Source organism: Bombina bombina, chromosome 7 (genome assembly GCF_027579735.1).
Source record: "Bombina bombina isolate aBomBom1 chromosome 7, aBomBom1.pri, whole genome shotgun sequence".
Lineage (NCBI taxonomy): Eukaryota > Metazoa > Chordata > Amphibia > Anura > Bombinatoridae > Bombina > Bombina bombina.
The window spans coordinates 378,113,913-378,140,768 of NC_069505.1; the positions used below are offsets into that span (position 1 = coordinate 378,113,913).

A 26,856-nucleotide genomic window follows, 5' to 3' on the forward strand; every position below is an offset into this window, starting at 1 on the left:
CCCCGCAGGCAGCGGAGTAGACATTAAGGGCTCCCTTCTCTGAGTAGGCCGGCGTTCCCGGCAAAAGGCACATTTAGACACGTGATTTGCAATGTCGGAGCTGATCCCAGGCCACACACAGCTGTAGCTGCTCTTTCTCTGCACTTTGTAATGCCTAAGTGGCCATCATGAATCCTGTTTAACATCTCCTTCCTCATGCTGACAGGAATTACAATACGGTCTTGGAACAGCACCAACCCCTCCAGCTCCGTGAGCTGCGACCTCTCTGGCTGGTAAGCATTTAAAGACATCCAGGCTGCCCGGCTCTCGGGCCAGCCATCTCTTATGTACCTTATAACTTCTTGCAGATCTGTGTCCAAATATGTCTCTTTCTTTATCTCTTCCAGTTTCCTTGAAGAAATGGACTTAGAAGCCAGAACTGAATCAACATACACTTTTACATCCGATTCCGTAGAGGATTCTTCAGCAGCAGCCAGCGGGAGCCTGGACAGTGTATCTGCCACAACCAGCTGCTTCCCCGGCACATGCACTGCCTGAACATTGAACCTGAGCAGTCTCATTAAAAGTCTCTGGCATCTCAAGGGTGTTTTGTCGATGTCATAAGAATTGATAAGAGGGACTAGCGGTTTGTGGTCAGTTTCCAGACTAAATTTCTCCAAACCCACTAGATAACGCTGAAAGCGCTCACAGGCCCAAACTGCAGCCAGGCACTCTTTCTCAATTTGAGCGTATTTTGACTCCGCAGCCGTCAGTGTGCGGGAACAGTAGGCGATGGGCTGTAGTTTGTTGTCATTCAGCTGCAGGAGTGCAGCCCCCAACCCATAACTGCTTGCATCAGCACTAACCACAGTCTTTTTTGAAGGGTCGTAGAACCCCAGCACTGGGGCAGACCCCAGCAGGGACTTAGCATGCAGGAACGCTTTTTCTTTGTGAGGGTCCCCCAGACCCAGGCAACATCTTTCTTAAGCAACTCTGTGATAGGGTGCAAACTGTAGATAAATCTGGAAGAAACTTGCCCACGTAATTACTAGGCCCAATATCTGTCTCAGCTCATGTACATCAGAAGGGCTTTTCATCTGTTCGATAGCCCGAATTTTCTCGGGGTCCGGCTTGATGCCATCCCCGTTGATGATATGCCCAAAGTAGCATAATTCAGTTTTCCTAAAATGACATTTTTCTTTATTCAGCTAATTCATACAGGCTGCGCAAAAATGACTCCACAGATTCTCCCACACGCTGATTACGTTTGTGAAAACAAGCTCTCTCATGAATCACATTTCTTTTGGGCACAAAGTGGGCACTGAGTTTATCCATAACTATATCAAAGTTAACTTCTTCCCCTTCTTGGAAAGTAAAAGCATTGAACACTGGCTCTACATCTTTCCCCATAGAGTATAAAAGAGAATTAACTTGTACTTCACCACTCTCCTTGTTCAGTTTGGATGCAATCCTGAAGCGCTGAAACCGCTGACGCCATGTGGGCCAAGCTGCAGGCTGAGAAAAGTCAAAAGGCTCAGGTAGGGGTAAACTTTGACATCGTCATCATCAGAAACAGAAGCGTAGTCCAGAACTTCTGACACCATGTCATGAGATGCAGGACATATGCAGGACACAGCAATGATGGTACAACTCTATTTTATTACAGAGCATAGCAATACACATCCAGACAGGTTGATTGTACTAAAACTAACTGCGACACAGACACCGGACCTAAGCCCCGCCCACCAGCTAGTGACATCACATCCTGCTATCATCACAGGGGGCTTTGTTATTTTATTAGGGGGCTTAGAGTAGGTGTAATTAGTTTAAAATTGTTGTAATATTTTTCTAATGTTTGTAAATATTTTTTTATTTTTTCTAACTTAGTTCTTTTTTATTTTTTGTACTTTAGTTAGTTTATTTAATTGTATTTATTTGTAGGTATTGTATTTAATTAATTTATTGATAGTGTAGTGTTAGGTTTAATTGTAGATAATTGTAGGTAGTTTATTTAGGGTTTATTTTACAGGTAAGTATTTAGATTTAAATAAGAATAATTTATTTAATAAGAGTTAATTTATTTCGTTAGAATAAAATTATATTTAATTTAGGGGGGTGTTAGGGTTAGGGTTAGAATTAGCTTTAGGGGTTAAAAAATTTATTAGAGTAGCGGTGAGCTCCGGTCGGCAGATTAGGGGTTAATACTTGAAGTTAGGTGTTGGCGATGTTAGGGAGAGCAGATTAGGGGTTAATACTATTTATTATAGGGTTATTGAGGCGGGAGTGAGGCGGATTAGGGGTTAATACATTTATTATAGTAGCGGTGCGGTCCGGTCGTCAGATTAGGGGTTAATAAGTGTAGGTAGGTAGCGGCGACGTTGGGGGCGGCATATTAGGGGTTAATAAATATAATATAGGGGTCGGCGGTGTTAGGGGCAGCAGATTAGGGATACATAGGGATAACGTAGGTTGCGGCGGTGTACGGAGCGGCAGATTAGGGGTTAATAATAATATGCAGGGGTCAGCGATAGCGGGGGCGGCAGATTAGGGCTTAATAAGTGTAAGGTTAGGGGTGTTTAGACTCGGGGTTCATGTTAGGGTGTTAGGTGCAGACTTATGAAGGGTTTCCCCATAGGAAACAATGTAGCTGCGTTAGGAGCTGAACGCTGCTTTTTTGCAGGTGTTAGGTTTTTTTTCAGCTCAAACAGCCCCATTGTTTCCTATGGGGAAATCGTGCACGAGCACGTTTTTGAAGCTGGCCGCGTCCGTAAGCACCGCTGGAATTTAGAGTTGCAGTGGCGGTAAATATGCTCTACGCTCCCTTTTTGGAGCCTAACGCAGCCCTTCTGTGAACTCTAAATACCAGCGGTATTTAAAAGGTGCGGGAGAAAAAAAGCCAGCGTAGCTAACGCACCCCTTTGGCCGCAGAACTCTAAATCTAGCCGTTAGGGTTTATTTTACAGGTAAGTATTTAGTTTTAAATAGGAATTATTTAGTTAATGATAGGAATTTTTATTTATATTTATTTGAATTATATTTAAGTTAGGGGGTGTTAGGGTTAGGGTTAGACTTAAGTTTAGGGGTTAATAAATTTAGTATAGTGGCGGTGACGTTGGGGGCGGCAGAATAGGGGTTAATAAATGTAGGTAGGTGGCGGCGATATTAGGGGCAGAAGATTAGGGGTTAGTAATATTTAACTAGTGTTTGCGATGCAGGAGTGTGGCGGTTTAGGGGTTAATATGTTTATTATAGTGGTGGCGATGTCCGGAGCGGCAGATTAGCGGTTAATAATTTTATTTTAGTGTTTGCGATGCGGGAGGGCATCGGTTTAGGGGTTAATATGTAGTTTATGGGTGTTAGTGTACTTTTTAGCACTTTAGTTATGAGGTTTATGCTACAGCTTTGTAATGTAAAACTCATAACTACTGACTTTAGATTGCGTTACAAATCTTGCAGGATAGGTTGTACCGCTCACTTTTTGGCCTCCCAGAAAGCTTGTAATATTGGCGCTATGGATGTCCCATTGAAAAAAGACTTTACACAAATTGCGTAAGTTAATTTGCGGTACGGCCAAAAAAGTGTGCAGTGCCCCTAAATTTGCAAGACTCGTAATACCAGTGGTAGTGAAAAAGCAGCGTTATGAGCCTTAACTCTGCTTTTTTCACTCATACCGCAAAACTCGTAATCTAGCCGAATATTATCTATATGGCACAACATGAACTAGCGCTGTCTAGCTGTAAAAAAACTGTTAAAATACACTGAGATAAGAGGCGGCCTTCAAGGGCTTAGAAATTAGCATATTAGCCTACCTAGGTGTAGCTTATAACAAAGAATAACAAGAGAACAAATCAAATTTGATGATAAAAGACAATTGAAAAGTTGTTTAAAATTGCATGCCCTATCTAAATCATGACAGTTTAATTTTGAATAGATTGTCCCTTTAAGTGAAGTTATTCTAAGGGTTATATATTAATCCAGTATTGAAAAATCCATCAGCACATGCACAGAATAAGTCATTTCAAAGGGTTATTGTGATCCTAAGTTATTGTGAAACAGTTCAAATGTTAAAGGGGCAGTATACACCATTTTTTATATATACAGTAAGTGCATGTAATAGACACTACTATAAAAATAATATGCACAGATACTGATCTAAAAATCCAGTATAAAACCATTTCCAAACTTAGAAGCTCCAAATTTAGCACTGTTGATGAGGTTAGGATGGGACACCCACTGAAATGAGATTATGGGGCCGAATTATCAAGGTCCAAATGGAGCTTGATGCCCCTGTTTCCGCAGGAGCTCCATAACTGGTCCGCCGCCGCTGCGAATATGCAGGGGGCGGCATTGCACAAGCAGTTCTGGTGAACTGCTTGTGCAATGTTAAATGCCGACAGCATATTCTATCGGCATTCAGCAATGTCTGTTGGACCAGTAGCTTGTTTTACCTCAATTGTACTTTTCACAGAGGAAAACTTTCCTGAAATATATCAGTCTGATTCCCGCCTAACAAGATCAGACCAGCCCCGAAATACCAGGCAATTCTCCTCTGAACAATGAAAATGGCAGCCCCAGATGATAGTTTCGGCTTCTTTGGGCCTCATCAGTGAGGTGTAGCCATATCCTCTAAGCACATTAGGCAAGAAGTCCACGTCTGGTTTACCCCATCACCCTTAGGGAGACTTTCCTTAGGGTCGTAATTAAAATACAAACTGAAAGAGAAGCAGTCTGCCAGCTCAGTGGCTTGTTCTGTGGACCAGTTACCAAATGGGAGTAGCTTGTTTTAGTCCAATTGTGCTTTTTACAGAGAAAAGCAAGAACACACTATTAATGCCCTCCCTCCAGAAGGCTTTGTGGAATAGAGCAGTCTTAACACTGGTGGCAAGACCGCGCTATAAAACAATCAAGTCCCAAAAAAAGGCCAGCGACATACAGGGTACGTCGCTGGTCCTTAAGGGGTTAAAGTATATCAGTCTGATCCCGCCAAACAAAGTCAGTCCAGCCCGCGAAATACCAGGCAATTGTCCTCTGAATTAGGGAAATAGCAACCCCCATACATCATTATGGGCTAGCTTACAAGTGTGGCGGTAATATGCGTTTTTACGATTGCAGGGTTAATAAAAAAAAAAACGTATTTTGCGCAGGCTGCCTGGTTTTTCCATTTATTCATATCTATAAATCAAGTTCCATAGAACAGAGTAATAATAGTATATGTATATGCTACTGCCATTTATTTATGACTCTGAGACCCATAGGTTTTAAAAAAAAAAACACAAAAATAACATGCTTTTTACTTAATCTTTATTTTCTTTTTCAGGTTATGGACTGTACAATGCCAGTAATTGGTGATCATCAAGTGGAAGACAGGCAACTCATAGCTGAGCTTGTGATAAACAAGATGAATCAGACATTGTCCAAAACGCTTATTCCCTCCCCTGTAAGACCATCTGCAACTCAACAGCCTCAACAGGTACGCAGCCTTTAGAGACACAAACATGATTGTACTTTATTTAGCTTACAAAGTATGTCTGTATGATGTGGTTTATTACTGATGGAGCCAACGCTTTACTAAATAATTCTTGTGAATCTTAAAGGGACATGAAACACAAATGTTTTCTTTTATGATAAAGATAAGCATAATTTTAAACAACTTTCCAATTTACATCTATTATCTAATTTGTCTTATTCTCTTGGTAATCCTTTGTTGAAGGAGCAGTAATGCACTACTGGGAACTAGCTGTAAGCCAAAAGCAAGAGGCATATATGTGTAGCCACCAATTATCGGCTTCTAAGGTTACCTAGGTGTAATTTTCAACTAAGGATAGAAAAGAAACAAAACAAATTAGTTAATAGAAATAAATTTGAAAGTTATTGAAAATTGCATCTGAATAATGAAAAAATATTTGAGTTTCTTGTTCCTTTAAGAGCAGTCTTATTTAAAATATCCAGCACTAATCATTTAATCATTTATTATATAAAGCTTTTTTTTCTTTTTGGTAAATATGAGGTGCCACTCGAGTTTATAATACTGTATTTGAATTTAAACATCTTTCTTTAAAAATGTGTGTGAGGAAAAGCTTACTGAAATATATCATTGTGTTGTCCATATATACCATTACACTGTTAGTAATATTATCTAGTGAGATACTAATACGTTTAAAAAAAATAAAATGGCATTGTAAGTTAAACAACCTAAAATCAAGCAGACATTCATTTGGAGGATTAACTACAGCTATAACCAACTCAAAAGGCCCTTCCAGTACATGGGTCTATAACTCCAGACTTTCATACTGGCTTTTAATAAACCTACACTTATGAGTTTAGCTCTAGCTAGCTGTGGTTTCAATAGAGAATACATACAAAATATGGCAAAGGACTGCACTCAGAAAATGGACTGGGGGTACATATCTTGTGGCACGGTAAGCAGTTTCAGAATAATCTGGGCTCATTTCACATTGCTGTCACTAAGGGCCTGAGTTCAAAAACGTCGCTGCTCAGATAGGATGATCTAAAATAATTCTCCTGCACTGCAGGTTTTGCTATAGCCCAGTGCAATATATCACTGCATGACAGAGTTCTGCTGCATCTACACTTTGTGCTTTATATCACTTATTCTTCAGATTTACTTTCATTAATTTAAACTTGCACTTTCTATTTTAGATTTTATTTTGTATACAGCAGTGTATTAGGATTGTGATTTTGCAAATTCTAATGATTGCCTTTACAGTTTCTGTGTAACTTTAACAAATTAGTTTCATACTTTGTATATTTATATGTATCTTTTACAAACTACATTGCATTTCTTCTATTTAAATTAAAACTGTAAAACTGTCAGCTTCCCAGAGAGCTTCATTACTTTCTATAGGCCAGATTATTAAACATTCTCTATTTTGGAGAGAAATTATAGTGCAGACTTCACAGGGGCAGAACTCACTGAATTTTCTAAGTTAAATGAAGGAATCTGGAAGTCCCAGAGAGATGAGAGATGCCTTCCATAGAAAGTAATGAAGCTCCCTGGGATAAACATTTTCACATGGTAGAGAAAAGGTAACTGGACAACACCTGGGCAGATATAAAGACTCAGTTTGCATCAATTACAAATTAAACTAAAAACTATATTCACCACAATATAACATATTTTAGTATATAATACTCTTCTGTTAATTAAAACAAGTGTATTGTGAATTGTGTATTTGAGCAAACTTCACCTGCATACAGCTGGCGAGACAAATAAGTGAGACCTGCTTGTTTAAAATGCTTACAAAATTTCCCAAGAAGAGAGCTTCAGACATACCTTTGGAACTCTCCTGTTCAGCCCAGGGAACTGCCCTGTCCCTCCAACTTTCTGAAACAGTTTTAGCTTACATAGGAGCAAATACAAATTTATTTGTAAAAGATACACAGAAATATACAAAGTATCATCCTAATTTGTTAAAGGGACATGAAACCCAAAAATCTTCTTTCATGATTCAGAGAGAGAATACAATTTTAAACAAGTTTCCAATTTACTTCCATTATCTAATTTGCTTTATTCTGATAATATTCTTTGTTGAAGAAACAGCAATACAAATGGGTGAACCATTGACATGAGGCATATGTTTACAGCCGCCAATCAGGGGCTCTGAGAATACCTAGGTATGCTTTTCAGCAAAGGATACTAAGATAACAGAACTAGATAATAGAAGTAAAATGGAATGTAAGTTTACAAATTTGGGTTTCATGCCTTTTAATGTAACACAAAAATTTTAAAAACATAATCAGAATTTTCAAAGTCACTGCTAGATCTAAATCTAAAATAGAAAGTGTAAAGCTTAAATGCAATAATACAGAAAGGACCAAATCTAAAGTGTAAAGTAATATAAAATACAAATTACAAAGTGTAAGTGTAACAAAACTCTCATATCATGAAGTGCTGTATTGCACTGGGCTTGTCTCTCCACATACAGAAATGAGAGAGATCTTGCAGTGTTGTATAGTTCCGCATTTTTTCTTTTGAGCATTCAGTGATTCAGCCCTTGTTAAGTCTGAACTACATTTTTAATAATTAGTAACACTAGTTATATTGTCTCCCTTGTTTCTCAAAGTGATTTCATTTACACCTTACAAATAATTCCATTAGCATTCAACTCATGACCACCGATTTAATATGATTTCTATCTATGAAGTTTGACTCAGCCATACCATAACGTGAGTTTGTAAATTAACCATGTGATGACCGCAACAGCAGCATGATAATATTAATGCTATTATTAATTTCTTATGATAGTGATAAAAATTTATAAAAAGTTTGTTCTCTCATCTCAGAAGTGTATCAATTAAACTCCTGTTGAGGGCTAGATTTTAGGTATGGGCATTCGAATGCTTTGCTAGAATCTGAATACGGAAGAAGGCGACTGCTCGTGAGAACAAGGCTTGTCAATCAAACCAGTCAAATGAGTCCGGGTTGATTTTCCTCCGCCAAATTGTGATAAATGAACCCTATTAAAGTGTGTGTGTGTGTTTGTGTGTGTATTTATGTGTGTGTGTGTATGTGTGTGTGTTTGTGTGTATGTATGTATGTGACTGTGTGTGTATTTGTGTGTGTGTTTGTGTGTATGTATGTATGTGACTGTGTGTGTATTTATGTGTGTGTGTTTGTGTGTATGTATGTATGTGACTGTGTGTGTATTTATGTGTGTGTTTGTATGTATGTGACTGTGTATTTATGTGTGTGTGTGTGTGTGTGTTTGTGTGTATGTATGTATGTGACTGTGTGTATTTATGTATGTGTGTATGTATGTATGTGACTGTGTGTGTATTTATGTATGTATGTGACTGTGTGTATTTATGCATGTGTGTGTGTGTATGTATGTGTGTGTGTGTATGTATGTATGTGACTGTGTGTGTATTTATGCATATGTGTGTGTGTGTGTGTATGTATGTGTGTGTGTGTATGTATGTGACTGTGTGTGTATTTATGTATGTATATATTATGTGTGCTGGTATTTTGAGTTAGGTACAATGTAAAGGCGACCTCATGTTTGCATTGCACAGAAGCATTGCGTTCACAAGAGCACGTTTCCATAGGCTCCAATCAGAGCCTCGTTCTCATGCAGTGAGACACAGCATGAGAAGAATTGCAGCGAAGGGGGTCAGTCACGCAGCAATAGGCAGCAAAGTGTAAATACATATGTATGCTTATATACATACAGGGAGTGCAGAATTATTAGGCAAGTTGTATTTTTGAGGATTAATTTTATTATTGAACAACAACCATGTTCTCAATGAACCCAAAAAACTCATTAATATCAAAGCTGAATAGTTTTGGAAGTAGTTTTTAGTTTGTTTTTAGTTATAGCTATTTTAGGGGGATATCTGTGTGTGCAGGTGACTATTACTGTGCATAATTATTAGGGAACTTAACAAAAAGCAAATATATACCCATTTAAATTATTTATTTTTACCAGTGAAACCAATATAACATCTAAACATTCACAAATATACATTTCTGACATTCAAAAATAAAACTAAAACAAATCAGTGACCAATATAGCCACCTTTCTTTGCAAGGACACTCAAAAGCCTGCCATCCATGGATTATGTCAGTGTTTTGATCTGTTCACCATCAACATTGCGTGCAGCAGCAACCACAGCCTCCCAGACACTGTTCAGAGAGGTGTACTGTTTTCCCTCCTTGTAAATCTCACATTTGATGATGGACCACAGGTTCTCAATGGGGTTCAGATCAGGTGAACAAGGAGGCCATGTCATTAGATTTTCTTCTTTTATACCCTTTCTTGCCAACCACGCTGTGGAGTACTTGGACGCGTGTGATGGAGCATTGTCCTGCATGAAAATCATGTTTTTCTTGAAGGATGCAGACTTCTTCCTGTACCACTGCTTGAAGAATGTGTCTTCCAGAAACTGGCAGTAGGACTGGGAGTTGAGCTTGACTCCATCCTCAACCCGAAAAGGCCCCACAAGCTCATCTTTGATGATACCAGCCCAAACCAGTACTCCACCTCCACCTTGCTGACGTCTGAGTCAGACTGGAGCTCTCTGCCCTTTACCAATCCAGCCACGGGCCCATCCATCTGGCCCATCAAGACTCACTCTCATTTCATCAGTCCATAAAACCTTAGAAAAATCAGTCTTGAGATATTTCTTGGCCCAGTCTTGACGTTTCAGCTATTGTGTCTTGTTCAGTGGTGGTCGTCTTTCAGCCTTTCTTACCTTGGCCATGTCTCTGAGTATTGCACACCTTGTGCTTTTGGGCACTCCAGTGATGTTGCAGCTCTGAAATATGGCCAAACTGGTGGCAAGTGGCATCTTGCCAGCTGCATGCTTGACTTTTCTCAGTTCATGGGCAGTTATTTTGCGCCTTGGTTTTTTCACACGCTTCTTGCGACCCTGTTGACTATTTTGAATGAAACGCTTGATTGTTCGATGATCACGCTTCAGAAGCTTTGCAATTTTAAGAGTGCTGCATCCCTCTGAAAGATATCTCACTATTTTTGACTTTTCTGAGCCTGTCAAGTCCTTCTTTTGACCCATTTTGCCAAAGGAAAGGAAGTTGCCTAATAATTATGCAGACCTGATATAGGGTGTTGATGTCATTAGACCACACCCCTTCTCATTACAGAGATGCACATCACCTAATATGCTTAATTGGTAGTAGGCTTTCGAGCCTATACAGCTTGGAGTAAGACAACATGCATAAAGAGGATGATGTGGTCAAAATACTAATTTGCCTAATAATTCTGCACTCCCTGTATATGTTTATGTGTTAATATGTATATATACAGTATATAAACACATAAATATATATGGGAGAGGGGGATTGAGATAGCGCTAAGTAAAGGGTTCAAAAACTGAAATAATAACCAAACTTAAAAATATTATATTAAGTGACAATCAAAAATAAATGTGAATACAAATACAAATAGAACAGTGCAGTATATAGAAGTTGCTAAAGTGCTGTAAGCGCACATTAAAATAGTGATAGTCCAGAGATGTAAGTAAAATCACACAATAGTGACCGGTAGGTATAGCACTTACTAGAAAATACCTCAATCGTATGAGGTAAGTTGCTGCATCTAACGGTGGTATCTTGTGATTTGTTAGTTCTTCTCCCCTTGGAGTATGGTGTATGGATCCGGGAAGGTGCTTGTTAAGAATTCCTCCGTGAGTCCGGTGGTTTATGCAGAATAAGAAACATAAAAAGGGCACATTTTTTTTTATTTAAATGCTTTATTGAGAGTTTTCCAAGATATACATAGAAAAGCATTGAGAAAACATTCAAATTGACAACATCTGTTACAAGAATAATAAAAATAAAACTTTGTTACAGTTATACAGTCATATTTATAGTAGTGAGACTCGAGTTTAGCTATTAAGGTTGGGTTAGAAGTAAAGTACCAATCTGCCGGTGTCTGCGAATGGAGAGTGACTATGAGTGGAGTGACATTGTCGCCCCCCTTTCTGTTGTGTACTATGGATTGACCCTTCTGTATAAATGTGTTACGTCAACTGGGTTTGGAGAAGTCAGGGGTATGCGTCTGCTAGCTATTTACATATTCTTCCCATAGAAATGTTATATTTTGAAAGTCTTCTATGCATTTGGCGCGGGTGTAGTGGTGTTTTTCCAATTGGAGGTAGTGAGTGACTTTCATTTTCCAGACTGCCGGGGATGGCAGGTTTGTTCTCTTCCAATTAAGTGGGATTAACCTTTTTGAAGAGTTGATCATGATGGTGAGGAGTGTTTGTTTCAGTTTGCAAGGGATTTTCGGGAATTTATTGAAAAGAAAGACCCAGGGTGTGAGTGGGAGCGGTGTGCCTAGAGCTTTTTCAATTTCTGGTTTAAGGGAGTGCCAAAAGGAAATTGCTTTCGGGCATGTCCACCAGATATGTGCAAAGGTTGCTACCTCCCCGCACTCCCTCCAGCACATGGCAGACGTGTTGGGAAATGAATGGTGTAATCGGACCGGTGTGTAATACCATCAGCTTAATAGCTTCATGTTCATCTCTAAAATTGAGATGGACGATGAGGCTTTCGTCATCTGCTGGAAAATGCTTGTCCAGTCTGATAGATCTAAAGTGGTTTCCAGATCCTCTTCCCATTTCGCTACGTATGTGGGGGGCATCGAGTGGGATTCCTGCGATAGCATTTTATATGTTAAGGATAAGATTCCCCTTTGTGGGTGAGGGTGGAAGCATATTGCTTCAAATTGAGAGAGGTGCCTTTGCAGTTGGGGTTTGAGGGGATGCGTGGATAGGTAGTGTTTCAACTGTGTGTAAGTGTATCAGTTGTGGAAGTGCGTTCCTAGAATTTCACATATTGCCTGTTGTGGTTGGATCGCTTTATCCTTATATAAAAGGTAGTGTGGGACTGAGCTTTGTAAAGAGGAGGTGGGATGAGTTGCGACGGTAGACTTTATCTTAGATGAGAACGGTGTGTTTTTACTGACCGGTGTCAGGGGAGAGCATGTGGTGGAGATTTTGGGGTGTTTCTGAAGTATTTTGTCCCATTGTCTGAAGGTTTCATGTACTAACCTGGGAGTGGTGTGTAATAATTTACGTTGGGCACTGGGAATCCAGCAGTTCCCACACAGATAATGTTTATCTGAGAGTGACTGTTCTATTTGAATCCACTCTTTATTCATACTGTGTTTGCACCAATCTACGATTCGCATGAGAAAAGCTGCCTGTCTATAACGCGTCAAGTTTGGGGCTCCGATCCCTCCTAACTCTTTTGGGCGATACAAAGTGGAGGTGGCAATACGGGGTCTTTTATGTGACCATATGAAGCAGTTAATTTGTTTTTGCAGGGAGAATAGGAGCTGTTCTGGGATGGGAACCGGGAGAGTTTGCAGATAATATAAAATTTTGGGTAAAATTATCATTTTGACTGCGTTGATTTTTCCTAACCAGGAAAGAGGTTTGCGGTTCCATGATCCAAGAGTGGCTTGGGTTGTCGAGTTAAGGGTTTTATAGTTTAGGGATATTATGGTTTCTACGGATGGTGAGATATACACCCCTAGGTACTTGATGGCTTCCGGTTGTATGCGGAAGTGATACCGCTGCTGGATGGTGTCTATTATATTTGGGTGTATATGGGTGGCCAATAGCTCAGATTTCGAGGCATTAATTTTGAAGTTGGAGTATGTACCATATGTTTGTAGTGTTTTTATCAGGGGGGGGTAGCGACGTCTTGGCGTCTGTTAGCGTTAGGAAGATGTCGTCTGCGTACAAGGTTATTTTATATGTTGCGGGTCCAATCTCTATTCCATGGATGTCGGTATTGTGTCTGATATGTATAGCAAGCACCTCCATTGCTAGTATGAAGAGGCGAGAGCGGGCAGCCCTGTCTGGTTCCGTTCGTGATTTTAAAGGGGGGTGAGATGGTGTCATTTAATTTGACTTTGGCCTGTGGGTTATTATAGAGGGTAAATATTTTCCCTATAATTTCTTGGGGGAAGCCGAATGTGTGCATGGTTTGTTTTAGAAATGACCAGCCTAGCCTATTAAAGGCTTTTTCTGCATCCATGGCGAGGAATATTGACGGGAGTTTTTGTGTAGATGTATATTCCATCAGGTCCAGTATTTTGGTGGTGTTATCCCTAGCTTCTCTAGAGGGTGTAAAGCCTGCTTGGTTGGTGTGTATGATTGAGGGTAAGATTAAGTTTATTCTTGTGGCTATGATCTTTGCGAAAAGTTTTACATCAAAATTTAGGAGGGAGATGGGGCGGAAATTTGCAGGTGTATTTGAGGGTTTTCCTGGCTTCGGGAGCACTACTACCAGAGCTTCTAACATAGAAGGTGGGAAAGGATTGTCCTCAGCCACTTCATTGAACATTGTGGTGAGGTGAGGTAATAGCTCTGCTAAGAAGGTCTTGAAATATTTGGCTGTAAAGCCATCTGGCCCAGGACTCTTCCCGATTTTCAGGGTTTTAATGGCTGATTGGACTTCCTGTGAGGATATTGGCTTATTAAGTTGGTTCTTTTGATCATTCGTCAGTTCTGGTGTTGGATGTTTTGTGATGTATTCGGCAAGTTTAACAGGGTGGTCTGTGGTGGGATTTTCTTTTTGGAGGTTGTATAGTGAGGTATAGTATTCATGAAAGGTCTGCAAGATTTCTGGGGTAGATTGGAGTGTATTCCCTCTTGGGTTCTGTATTTCATGGATATAAGACTTGAATCTTTTTTTCTTTAGCGCTCTAGCTAAGAGTTTACCTGCTCTATTGTTCTCAAAATAGAACATACTGTTGGTTTTTCTGCGTTGAGATTGGTATTCCAAGTCTAAGAAATTGTCTAATTCATCTCTGATTGTTTGGATTTCGGTTAGAATATTAGTGTTTGTTGGAGATTTCATGTGTGTGTATTCGAGTTGTGCGTATTTTGATGTGAGTTTGTTATATCTTTCGCGGTAGGTCTGTGTATGGTGGGCTTTTATTTTGATTAGTTCCCCACGAATTACACATTTATGTGCCTCCCAAATAGCAAATTTATCATCAATTGAGCGTGAGTTTATGGCAAAATATTCCCCAATGGATGTAGTTAGTTTTGGGACTAGGTCCGGATGGTCTAGAAGGCTATCATCCATTTTCCATTGGTATGGGGTATGAGGGATGTTGGGCCAGGTGAATTTAAGTTGGACCGATGAATGATCTGACCAAAAAGTGGGAATTATGTCACATCTGTTTATGTGGGAGAGACCATTCTGGTTTGTAAAGATGTAGTCTAGTCTACTATAAGATTTGTTGGGGTGGGAGAAGAAGGTGTAATCCCTTCTCTCCCTGTGCATGAATCTCCAAGTGTCATAGAGATTCATATCTTTCATTCCTTGCCAAATAGTTCTGGAAAGTTTTCGGGGAATTTGAATGTTTGCATTAGTACTGTCGATAGTGGGCTGTATGGGTACGTTGAAATCACCGGATAGAAAGATTGGGCCTTAGGCTAAGTCTAATATCTTTGTAAACATAGTGCGAAAGAAAGGAAGTTGTTGGGTATTGGGAGCATATATATTTATAAGTGTTATAGGTCTCCCATACAGAAGACCCACCACGCCCAAGAATCGGCCCTCCCTATCTGCCGTTCTTTTGATAATGGTGAATGGGGTGGATTTATGTATTAAGATGCTCACTCCATTTTTTTTGTTCGGACCTGTACTGTGGAAGTGTGTGGTGAAGTGCTTCCCAAAGTACTTGGGTATATGGTGTGTTTTGAAGTGCGTTTCTTGGAGGAAGAGTATATTTATGTGTCGCTTTTTTAAATCGGACAAGGCTTTTGATCTCTTTAGTGGCGAGTTAAATCCCTTTACATTCTGAGTCAGGAGGGTCAATTGAGGGGCTGAGTCATGTGTCGGTGTTAGCATTGTAATGCTGTGGTGGTTCGTGTTGAATTTGAATGGTAGGGCATGAATTGGTACTAGGCTCGAGGGTTGTGTGTGTGGTTGTGGTCGTTGTAACAAGTGTTGAAATTGCAAAGAAAAGAACATACATCTTGTAACAATAAAACCATCTGTTCTGAAAACAAAACATAACAAACATACTGAACATATTAAACAAAGTGAACAAAAACTGTCTCTCTGCCTAATATAGGTCATTTTTGAGAGCGTTCGGGAAGGGAAAATTGTTGGCTGTCCCTTGAGATATACCCATATTGGTCAATCCCACAATTAAGAGTTAGTTAAAGGGTTTTCTGACTTGGATGTTTAGTAGCTGTTTCGCTTAGCGGGGCTTAAAGGGGGTTTAGCTTAAATTTGCAGTTATCAATAACAGCCTAATGTGTATATAAGACAAGAATATTTATCAGTTGTATAGGTCAAAGACATTTTCCACAATGATCTACTTGAATGGTTATCGCTAGGGTATGGAAGTATCTTTCCACAAAATTAACAATATTTAACTGATAATACAAAACATTGCATAACAACAAACAAACAAAAAGACAAGGAGACAAAGAGGCGGCCTCTGTATACTTATCGTCTCTTCAGCTCTAAATAGTAAGATCCGCAACAGTTCAGTGAGTTGAGTCTCTATAGGTGTCATGGTCTTGCAATGGAGCAGATGAAGGTATTTGGTGGATACGGGGAGACCGTGGCTGGGTAAAACTTTTGCCCTGTCCCCCCGCAGCAATCCTTTCAGGTGTGGGTGGGTCCTTGTTGTTTCTTGATGTTGAGGGTCCTGGCTTGTTCTGTGTGGCAGAATCCGATGGGAAGTCTATCCCCAATTGCTTGCAAAAGGAATCAGTCTCTTCTGGGGATTTGCATGTTAGGCGAGTGTTATTTTTGAGCACCCCAGACCTGCGTGGGGAAACCCCATCTGTATGGAATTTTTTTGTTGCGGAGGAGAGTGGTTAATGGGCTGAACTCCTTTCTTCGCTGTAGTGTTTGTGTGGCCAGGTCCTGGTAGAATTGGAGAACATTGCCACGAAATCTGATTGGTTGCAACTTTCTGGATTGATTCAAGAGCATTTCCTTTTCTAAGAAATTTTTAAAGCGAATGATAATGTCTCTTGGAGGTGCAGTGTCTGGGGGGCTTTGGTCTAAGGAGACCTGTGGGCTCGCACCCATTGGATGTCCCGTGTTTGTAGTGCATGCCGATTCTTTTATTTGTTGAAATAAAGATTGGAGATAGACTGGAAAGTCACGCGGGAGAACATTCTCAGGAACCCCCCCTGATCCTTATGTTTTTTCGGCGACTCCTGTTCTCCAAGTCCTCCAGCTTTTCTTGAAGCAAGGTGATGGTTTCTTGGTGTGAGGTGACTTGGTCAGTGAGAGACTGGACATCTTCTTTTATCTCATCTTGATTGGTTTCGAGAGAGTCCACTTGGAGCCCTATGGTATGGATGTCCTGTTTCATACCCGTTAATTCCTCACGGATGCACATGCGGACTATGTCCGCGATGTCTTGTTTTGAGGGTAGGCCCTAAAGGATTGTTGAAGTAAAGTTGGTGTCTTCATCTTGTGATGTAGGTATGGATGAGGGTTGGTGTTCTGTAGAAAGTCTCTTATCTCTTGGCTCAGGTGTATCCGTTGTCTGCATATAGGAAGAAATGTTGGCTGTTTTTAATGCAGGTGTTTTTAGGGGATTATCTTGTCTTGGCCGTCTGGATGTCATGGTGGCTGGTTCAGAGGGGCAGGTTGTAAGAAATCTTATTAGGTATGATCACAGGATGCTGTCACTGGTCAGTGGTGTTCAGTAAATTGACAGATATATGTTTCAGCGGGTGCCCCCACCCAAAAGTCACCTATGAGTAGAGTAGATTCGTTATAAAAAGGTGGTCTGTGAATTCTGTTTTAATTAAACTCCAGGGCAGTGTCACCTCTTTCTGACGTGTTATGAGGGATCTCTTTTGGGTGAAATGTAGAAGACAGAGCGAAAGGCGTTATGTAAATATAGTTGCTATAGCCCCTCCTGATCTATGGCTCTCACCATATGATGGTCTTGCAGATGCGCAGCTCTCTACACTGGTATACAATATTTTTATTGAGCTGAGCACCTCTGTATGTGTGTGAGGGGGTTATGAACTGTGTGAATTGTGCCACATTTGTCCCCATTCAAAGCTTGTTATATCTCCTTTAAGCAGCTAGTCTTAAGTGGCATTTGTCCTAACAGTTTTGGGGGAATGGCTTGTGAAGTTTCCCCTATGTTGTCCCTGTTGGTGCTTGTTGCTTTTTTTTTTTTTTTTTTCCTTTTTTTTAAAAGTATATTGCCGGCAGATGTGGCACGGCTGGGATGGGAGCCTCTATGGCGGCCAGCGTACTTCCGGGAAGACTCTCCTCCCCTCAGCAACACAAGCTCTATGGCCTATGTGAAGGGCGATGATCTCCTTCGCCGGAATCCCCCAAGTAGGTGTGCGGGTGTTATCTTACAGGGTGGTGCGGTAGTTGGGGAAGTTATTAAGGGGTACTTGTCAAATGTATTTGCGGCTAGTGTGTTGTGGCCGCAGTGGCAGCCGGCTCACCCCTGAAGAGGCTCCCGCGCCCTTCGTGTTGGCCGCGGCGGGAAGGTTGGTCTGCTGCTCACAGATGTGTTCGGGTGTGATCCGGAGGAGATCAGCCTCTAGCTGTGAACTGTGGAGCAGTCGGCATGCTCCGGTTACCGGGGAGAGGAGATCCGGCCGGGTCTGTTGCAGGATGGGCTTCAGCAGCTTTTGTGTGCCCTTAGCTTCTGTGTGCTTCAGATCTGTGGCTATATCTATGGTCCCCAGTGCTTTAGTGATCTTTATGGTCGCCTCTAAGTTAGTTCTAGTAGAATTCTAGTGGGATAATTAGGATTTAAGGGATTGCCAACACGGAGCTCCGGATTTACGCTGCACTCATGGCAGCAGCCGGCTCCGCCCCCCATAGCGTCATACAGTTTTATTAAGAACAGAAATAAGTAAAAATGCCAATTGACCACATACATTTAAAACCCTCAAACATATGAGGTATGCTTAAAACACATAAAATACCTAGGAACGCAACAGGTTCTGCAAGGTGCTTCTAGGTGATCCAAGCACCAGTCAGGAGTGAAAGTATTTCCCCAAGGAAAGTCAATAAAATCTTGACAGAGTCACTGGAAGTCTGTAACTCTAAAAACACTCTACAACGCTGTTTGAGTGTAGGTGGTATCAAGTATTGTCCCAAAGAATATCCCTTACGCGTTTCGAAGGTTTGGTATTTTTCAGAGGGTTCTGAAACATCTATAGAAGTGATTATCACAGCACAGACATTTGTGCAGCTTACCTCCCACCCTTAGGGGTTGGTGTGGCATTCTACCCTTTTCTTTGTACATAAATATATATGTATATATTCATATACAAATATATTTACAGGGAACACACTGTTTCTATAGACCGCAATATAAAAGCAGTTTTCAGTGCCGTTTTTTTTCTAACACCCCACACCTGTCAACATTAAATCCTGATAATTTCTTCATGTATTTTTTTTTTTTTTTTTTTTAATGCTACTATTTTTTTAATAAGCACTACACACTAAATTATGGGGGCAATTGGGGGACATATAGAAAATTAACCAGAGGTCTGACCTTCAGGTTAATTTTCTGAGAGCGATAAATAAGCGCATTACTTGTAATCTAGCCCTAAATCTACATTTTTAAAATAAAATTTATGTAAACAAAAGTAAATCTTGCAAATACGCAAAGTTTTGCCTCTGTATAAACTTAACCCTTTGAGTGCTAAGCTAATTACCTTTCCAATGATGGGTCTTGTGGGTCTGTAGCTGCTTAGATCCCTGAGATACAGGTTTCTAAGCAGCATGCCCCCTTTCCCTATACTTTGTATTGACAATTTTAAATAAAGTTGCGCGGTGACGTCATCACGTCATTGCGCGTGACGTCACTGCACGTAACAGGAAGCCCCGGCGATGCCTGTCACTATGCAGGCCCGATCGTCGGGGTAGGAGCTGGTGGGGCCCCCAGATGGCATAAAAGGTAGCTCTGAGCCGTCATTAGCACTCAAGGGGTTAACATGGGTGTTGTTGTACAAGATTATCTAGACTACTATGCTACATCCTACACTTTTCAGTTCTTCAAGTGCTTTTACATGATTTTGGATGATTTTTATTTGCCTCCTAATTTCTGAAAAATTCCATGACGCATTTAGTAGTGGTTATACATGGATAGTGTATATTTTTAATATCTAATTTGGGGGTCAACTACTATCTTTTGGCGATAAGCTCACAAAATGGATTTCTTTCTGCCAAACCAATCGGTTGTCGAGTGATAACATTCACCAAGATTACAAGTTTTGAGCTATACCTGGTGCGTAAATAAAAAAAATTAGCGTTATCGCACTTTCCATAGCGCTGCTATTACAAGTTACTGAAAAAACTTACCACACAAAACCCAAGGCCTGACTTTTTAACACCTGCAATCGCCGTAACCCAACCACATTGATGTCTATGGGGAAAAAGAAAGTTATGTTAAAAACCTAACACCCTAACATAAACCCCTAGTCTAAACACCCTAATCCACCACTCCCCCACATCGAAGACACTAAATAAAATGATTAACCCCTAATCCGCCGCCCCCAACATCGCCGATACTAAATAAACCTATTAACCCCTAAACCGTTGGACCCCCGTATCGCAACTACTATAATAAACCTATTAACCCCTGAACCGCCGCCCCCCCCACATCGCAACTACTATAATAAACCTATTAAATGTAACCCCTAAACCGCCGCCCCCCCACATTGCAACTACTAAACTAAACCTATTGACCCCTAAACCGCCGGCCCCCCACATCGCAACACACTAAATTAAACTAATAACCCCTAAACCTAATAACCCCCTAATTTAATTTCAATTTACAATAAAACTATCTTTAAATAAATAAAAACTTACCTGTGAAATAAAGAAAAACTAAGTTTACACTATAAAGTAACCTAATGTAGCTACAGGTAGCCCTCAGTTTACACCGGGCTTAGGTTCCAGAAGGAATGGTTGTAAATCAAAACCACCCAGTTTATAATGTAAGTCAAAGGGAAGTGAGGGAGTTAGGTTCCAGGCCCCTCTCAAAATTGTCATAAGTAACACCTAATACATTATTTTTAAAGCTTTGAAATGAAGACTTTAAATGCTAAACAGCATTATAAACCTAATAAAATAATCACACAACACAAAATATATAATTAAACTAAGTTAAATGAATAAAAACATTTGCTAAACAGCATTATACACCTAATAAAATAATCACACAACACAGACTTTACATGCATTTTTCTGCAAACAATTATTTTTTATGCATTCCAATCTGGACTGATTTATAGAGCGGACGATAGTGTTCCTTTGAAAACTGCTCGATAGCTCAGGTCTAGTTATACTGATTACTTTTAGCTTGCTTGGCTTGCATATCTTTGCTGCAACACAAGCGGACAGCTCCACCTACTGGCTATTTTAATAAATTTTCAATGCTTTTCAATAGCAGTCACATGACTGAAAAAATAGGTTGTTATTCTGAAACGGCGCAAATTGAACTGTTGTAAACCGAGGGACACCTGTATTTTAAAACAATAAAATTAGCGAAAAATAAAAAAAACTAAATTACAAATTTAAAAAATCCTAACACTACAAAAAAAATCTAAAATAACAGTGGGGTATTGCCCTAAGTTAAACCGATCTTTTACCCTAAAAATTCTTTTACCCTAAAAATTACAGCGTGCAGGATCCTCTTCATAGATCACCACCGTACACTGAAGGTTTAAAGCAAGGTAGCCGTTTAAAAATGGGGTACCTTGCATTCCTATTGGCTGATATTTTCAAATCAGCCAATAGGATGAGAGCTACTGAAATCCTATTGGCTGTTAAAATGATTGTCTACTTAAAATTGAGCCTGGATACTTGCATGTCCCATTGCATGCTGGTAACAGGCTCAGTGGCCAATCACTGAATGCCTCAGGAGTGAGGTAGAATAACATTACCTTTTTTTTACCTTGTAATGCAAGGCAGTAAATCTTAAATTGGGGTTGCTTAAAAATTTTTTTGGGGGCCCCACAAGATTTGATCATATACTGTGAATTTGTTTGTACCAATAGGTGTTGTGAGTGTGTGTATGTATGTATGTGTTGTGAGTGTGTGAGTGAGTGAGTGAGTGAGTATGTGTATATGTATGAGCGTGTGTGTGTGTATGTATGAGTTAGTGTTTGTGTATATGTATGAGTGAATGTGTGTGTATATGTATGGTTTAGTGTTTGTTTATATGTATTAGTGAATGTATTTAGATATGCATAAGTGAATGCGTTTGTATATGCCTGTGTGTGTGAGTATATGCGTGAACGTGTGTACTGTATATATATATATATATATATATATATATATATATATATATATATGTTGATTGGAGTAGCCGTGTTAGTCCAGAGATTTAGATATCAAAATAACAAGAGTATTGCATTGAGCAATGATACTTTTTTTATTGGACTAATTATACATTTATAAGATGACAAGCTTTTGGAAGAGTTCCTTCCTTTATCAAGTCTAAAGCAATACTGACCAATTCAATGGAATTTACAGATTTTATCTTGAAACACAGAATAGCTAAGAAGACAGTGCAGGGAGAGGAGGAGGTGTCGTAAAAATCATGAGGGGGGCTTAGGTAACAGGCAGACAGTGTCCAGTGTAGGAGAACAGACAGGGGAAATATATAGCTTTACATAGAGCATATACTGACATAAAGTTATATATCAACATTGAATCAATATCTATAAAGATGTGAAATTGTATATACAGGGGGAATACAAAAGTTAAAAAAAAGACAAAAGTGTGGACATGTCTTTTTTTTAGTGTTAGATTTTTTTATTTTGGGGTTTTTTTACTGTTAGAAGGGATTTACTATTTTTTAAATGTAAAAGAGCTGTTTAACTTAGGGCAATGCCCTACAAAATGCCATTTTAAGGGCTATTGGTAGTTTAGTATTAGATTAGGGGGTGTTTTTATTTTGGGGGGGATTTTTTATTTTTATAGGGGTATTAGTTTAGGTTTACATTTTTTTTATTTTGAAAAGCTTTGTTTATTTTTAAATTTAAATTTTACTTTTTTATTTTGTTGTAACTATAGCTTGGGGGTTTGTATTTTTAAACATAGACTACCCTCTGGGCAGGCTTATCGCCTAATATATATATATATTTTTATATATATATATATATATATATATATATATATATATATATCCAAACAATTTCCAGTTCAGCCCACCAAGAGGCAACAGCCTGGGTGCAAATATGAGTAATATAAGTAAACAAAATCAGATGCACTCTCAGGACTTCCACAAAATTCTTTAATGGAACGTTTTCGGGGTTCACAACCCCTTCATCAGCATCAACATATAATCAAACATCACACAATTTATAGTATTTCTAGAAAGTGGATGGAAACACTGCTATAATTTATATAGTGTTGTAAAGGTATAAAAGGTTTTCCTTAAATATACATACAAAACCAACTCATACACAAATTTAGTGAGAAGGTTGAAATTTAGTAAATATGGTGCAGACCCATTAAAGGGACAGTCTAGTCCAAAATAAATTTTTATGATTCAGATAGGGCATGTAATTTTAAACAATTTTCCAATTTACTTTTATCACCAATTTTGCTTAGTTCTCTTGGTATTCTTAGTTGAAAGCTTAACCTAGGAGGTTCATATGCTAATTTCTTAGACCTTGAAGGCCGCCTCTTAAGAATGCATTTTAACAGGTTTTTCACCACTAGAGGGTGTTAGTTCATGAATTTCATATAGATAACACTGTGCTCATGCACGTGAAGTTACCTGGGAGCTTTCACTGATTGGCTAAACTGCAAGTCTGTCAAAAGAACTGAAAAAAGGGGCAGTTTGCAGAGGCTCAGATACAAGATAATCACAGAGGTAAAACATGTATAAATATAACTGTGTTGGTTATGCAAAACTGGGGAATGGGTAAAAAAGGGATTATCTAACTTTTAAAACAATAACAATTCTGGTGTAGACTGTCCCTTTAAATATTTATCAACAATAAATCAAGAAGAGGTAGAGGTTATGATAAAACCCCCATCAAAAGGAAAACTGCCCCCCACAATGTTAAGAAAGAAATTACAAATATCAACCCGCTTTACAGCCGTTATACTCCCCTTGCAGATAAAACCCCGCCACAACACGGTCACAGAATAGTCGATAACGTAGTGGCAGATATCAACACTACCAAAATCCATACGTTTACACTGTACCTATCTATAGACAGGTTTGAAAGGTCAAAGCAGTTTTCTCTAAAACCACCAGATCTTCCACACCCCTAGTGGACACCAGCATAACTCACCTTGGCGTTGTCCCAGCACGGTGGGGGCCTTTTCAGAGCTGACTTTTTCCTTCTCACTGTTTAATAATAGCTGCAAATTCATCCGACTGTTTCCCTTTAGCAGGCCAGATGCTATTCTATATTTCTCAACACGTATGTGTAACTGACTATCACTAACATGTTATACACTTTCTGGATGATAATTGAAGTTAATTATCAATAAAATATTAAAAAAAAAAAAAAACATCAAAGACTGGGAATTCAGCACTCTTTTAGATATAGAAAAATTAACAACACAAATATTGAATGAAAAAAGAGGTATTTTTATTCTCACACCATGCTAGGCTCAGGCCCATAAAAAGTCAGCATCCAAAACCATATGGATGTTGTAAATACTATGTTAAAATAAAGAAATATATAGTATCCAATATATACATATTAACAGAAATAAATTAGGACCGGTCCATGTGAAAAGACATGCATTTACGTATATTGTAGTAGATGTACCCAAATATATGGTGATGAACTGTGGATCATAAGGTGTCCCAGCACAAAAATGTAATTTCACAGAATATGCGCAGACCTAAACAGGTTTTTATGCAACTGAGCATGTAAAATCATACATATGTGCATGGACATCCATATCCTTAATGAGGGTACAAATAAATGCTATACATTAGTATATTCAATCAAGGCTTAACGTAACATAGCCTACATTCAAAGAATCTACACATATATAGGGTAAAATGTGGAGAGCGGAACAAGCGAGTATTTTCAGTTATATCAAGAACGAACATAAACAGCAATTATAATGATATCAAAAATTGAGAACCAGGTAGACTAAATAGCCTCTTTGTAGATATCAAACGTCCTTTATAACCAAGAGTAGAATTTGTAGTAGGTTATGTTGAACATCTTAAATCAAAAGCATACGTGGATATGAAGCAGATGGTTAAGCATATGAAGCATAGATGTTAATATTGAAGCATGAAGAAATAGCAATAACACGGACAAAGATGCAGGAGGATATCTTATATTAGTAAAAGTATCCCTCTGTCAACTGCACCCGTCTAGTGTAAGTCCCCAACAGTTATTTAGATTGCAGTAGAAGCAAAGTTAGTCAACACAGTATTAGCACAAAAGCAAAGATGAAGGAGGATACAACGTGTATGTGTCAGTATCCCTCTGTCTACTACACCTGATTGCTTGCCGGTGTCTTAAATTAAACCGTCTACCATAGGAATTTGTTTACCACGTCACTTCCGGTGACGTACCATCAGCTGGTGGAGGTTTGTGGCACTCACTGCGCATGCGCTAGAGGCACAAACTCCTTACAACAGCTGATGAGAATACGATCAATTATGTGGCATGCGCACGTTACTTATAACTCTGGAGCTAATAATATTATAGACTTAATAAACTCATTGTGCTGCAAATGCTTAATACACGTGCAAATATACAGATTTAATGTGCATATTAGTTGTATACATAGGAGGGGTGGGGGTGCTGTATTTATTACAAAACTTTATACAGCAGTATCTAACATCAGTTTGATGGATCACCAGGATTTCAATAGTCACCTAAATCTGTATATTTGCACGTGTAGTAAGCATTTGCAGCACGATGAGTACTGATCATTACACATACGTCCGCACATACATATTTATCTGTCTGGGTATCCATCACATATTCATCCTCAGCCGACCACAAGTCTATGCTCAGATCTGGAAACCCATTTCACCAAAAAGGGAGATGCCTATTACAGTTTATTAAGTCTATAATATTATTAGCTCCAGAGTTATAAGTAACGTGCGCATGCCACATAATTTATCGTATTCTCATCAATTCAGCTCAGCTGTTGTAAGGAGATTGTGCCTCTAGCGCAGGTGCAGTGAGTGCCACAATCCTCCACCAGCTCAGAAACGTCACCGGAAGTGATGGAGGTATACACATTCCTACGGGTAGACACATTACTTTAGAACACCGGGCTTCCCCACTCCTCTTTCCACTTGGTGTGAATGAATTTATGCTGTTGGAGCAAACAATCCACTGCATGAATCATCAGAATAATGTCCATATCCTTTGAGACATCTACCCGGGAGAATAGACTCGTTAAGACTCACAGGTTTTGTTGTATACACAAACTTTTCCACACACGATCCACAAGCAAGCGTGTCGAGTCACATGGAGCGTCCAGTATATTCTCGCAGTTAGATGTCAGAGTGTGTGTGTATATGTATGAGTGAGTCCAAGTGTGTGTGTATATAATAAGTGAGTGTGTGTGTGTATCAGTGAGCGTGTGTGTATATGTATGAGTGTGTGTATATAATAAGTGATTGTGTGTGTAAATGTATGAGTGAGTGTGTATATAATAGGTGATTGTGTGTGTGTATATGTATGAGTGTGTGTATATAATAAAGTGATTTTGCGTGTATATGTATGAGTGTGTGTATATAATAAGTGATTGTGTGTGTATATGTATGAGTGATCGTGTGTATATGTATGACTGAGTGTGTGTGTATATAATAAGTGAGTGTGTGTGTATGAGTGAGCGTGTGTGTATATGTATGAGTGTGTTTGTGCTGAGTGTGTGTATATGTATTAGTGTGTATATGTATGAGTTTGTGTATATGTATGAGTGACTGTGTGTGTTTATAATAAGTGAGTGTGTGTGTATGAGTGAGCATGTGTGTGTATATGTATGAGTGTGTATATATATATGAGTGAGTGTGTGTGTGTGTATATGTATGAGTGTGTGTATATGTATGAGTGAGTGTGTGTGTATATAATAAGTGAGTGTGTGTGTATGAGTGAGCGTGTGTGAATATGTATGAGTGTGTGTATATGTATGAGTGTGTGTTTGTGTATGAGTGTGTGTATATGTATGAGTGTGTGTATGTGTATGAGTGTGTGTATATGTATGAGTGAGTGTGTTTATAATAAGTGAGTGTGTGTGTATGAGTGAGCATGTGTGTGTGTATATGTATGTGTATATATGTATGAGTGAGTGTGTGTGTGTATATGTATGAGTGTGTGTATATGTATGAGTGAGTGTGCGTGTATATGTATGAGTGAGTGTGTGTATATGTATGAGTGTTTGTATACGTATGAGTGAGTGTGTGTGTA

General features: G+C 39.2%; 1 protein-coding gene across 1 annotated transcript in view; it reads left to right on the plus strand.

Moving 5' to 3' along the window:
• The window catches only part of SYN2 (synapsin II), a 759,797-nt gene that overhangs the window by 650,506 nt on the left and 82,435 nt on the right, over window positions 1–26,856 (plus strand). The window contains exon 10 of the mRNA XM_053721097.1: window positions 5,297–5,449. Within this exon, the coding sequence (XP_053577072.1) occupies window positions 5,297–5,449 (153 nt within the window). The remainder of the gene's footprint in view (window positions 1–5,296; window positions 5,450–26,856) is intronic.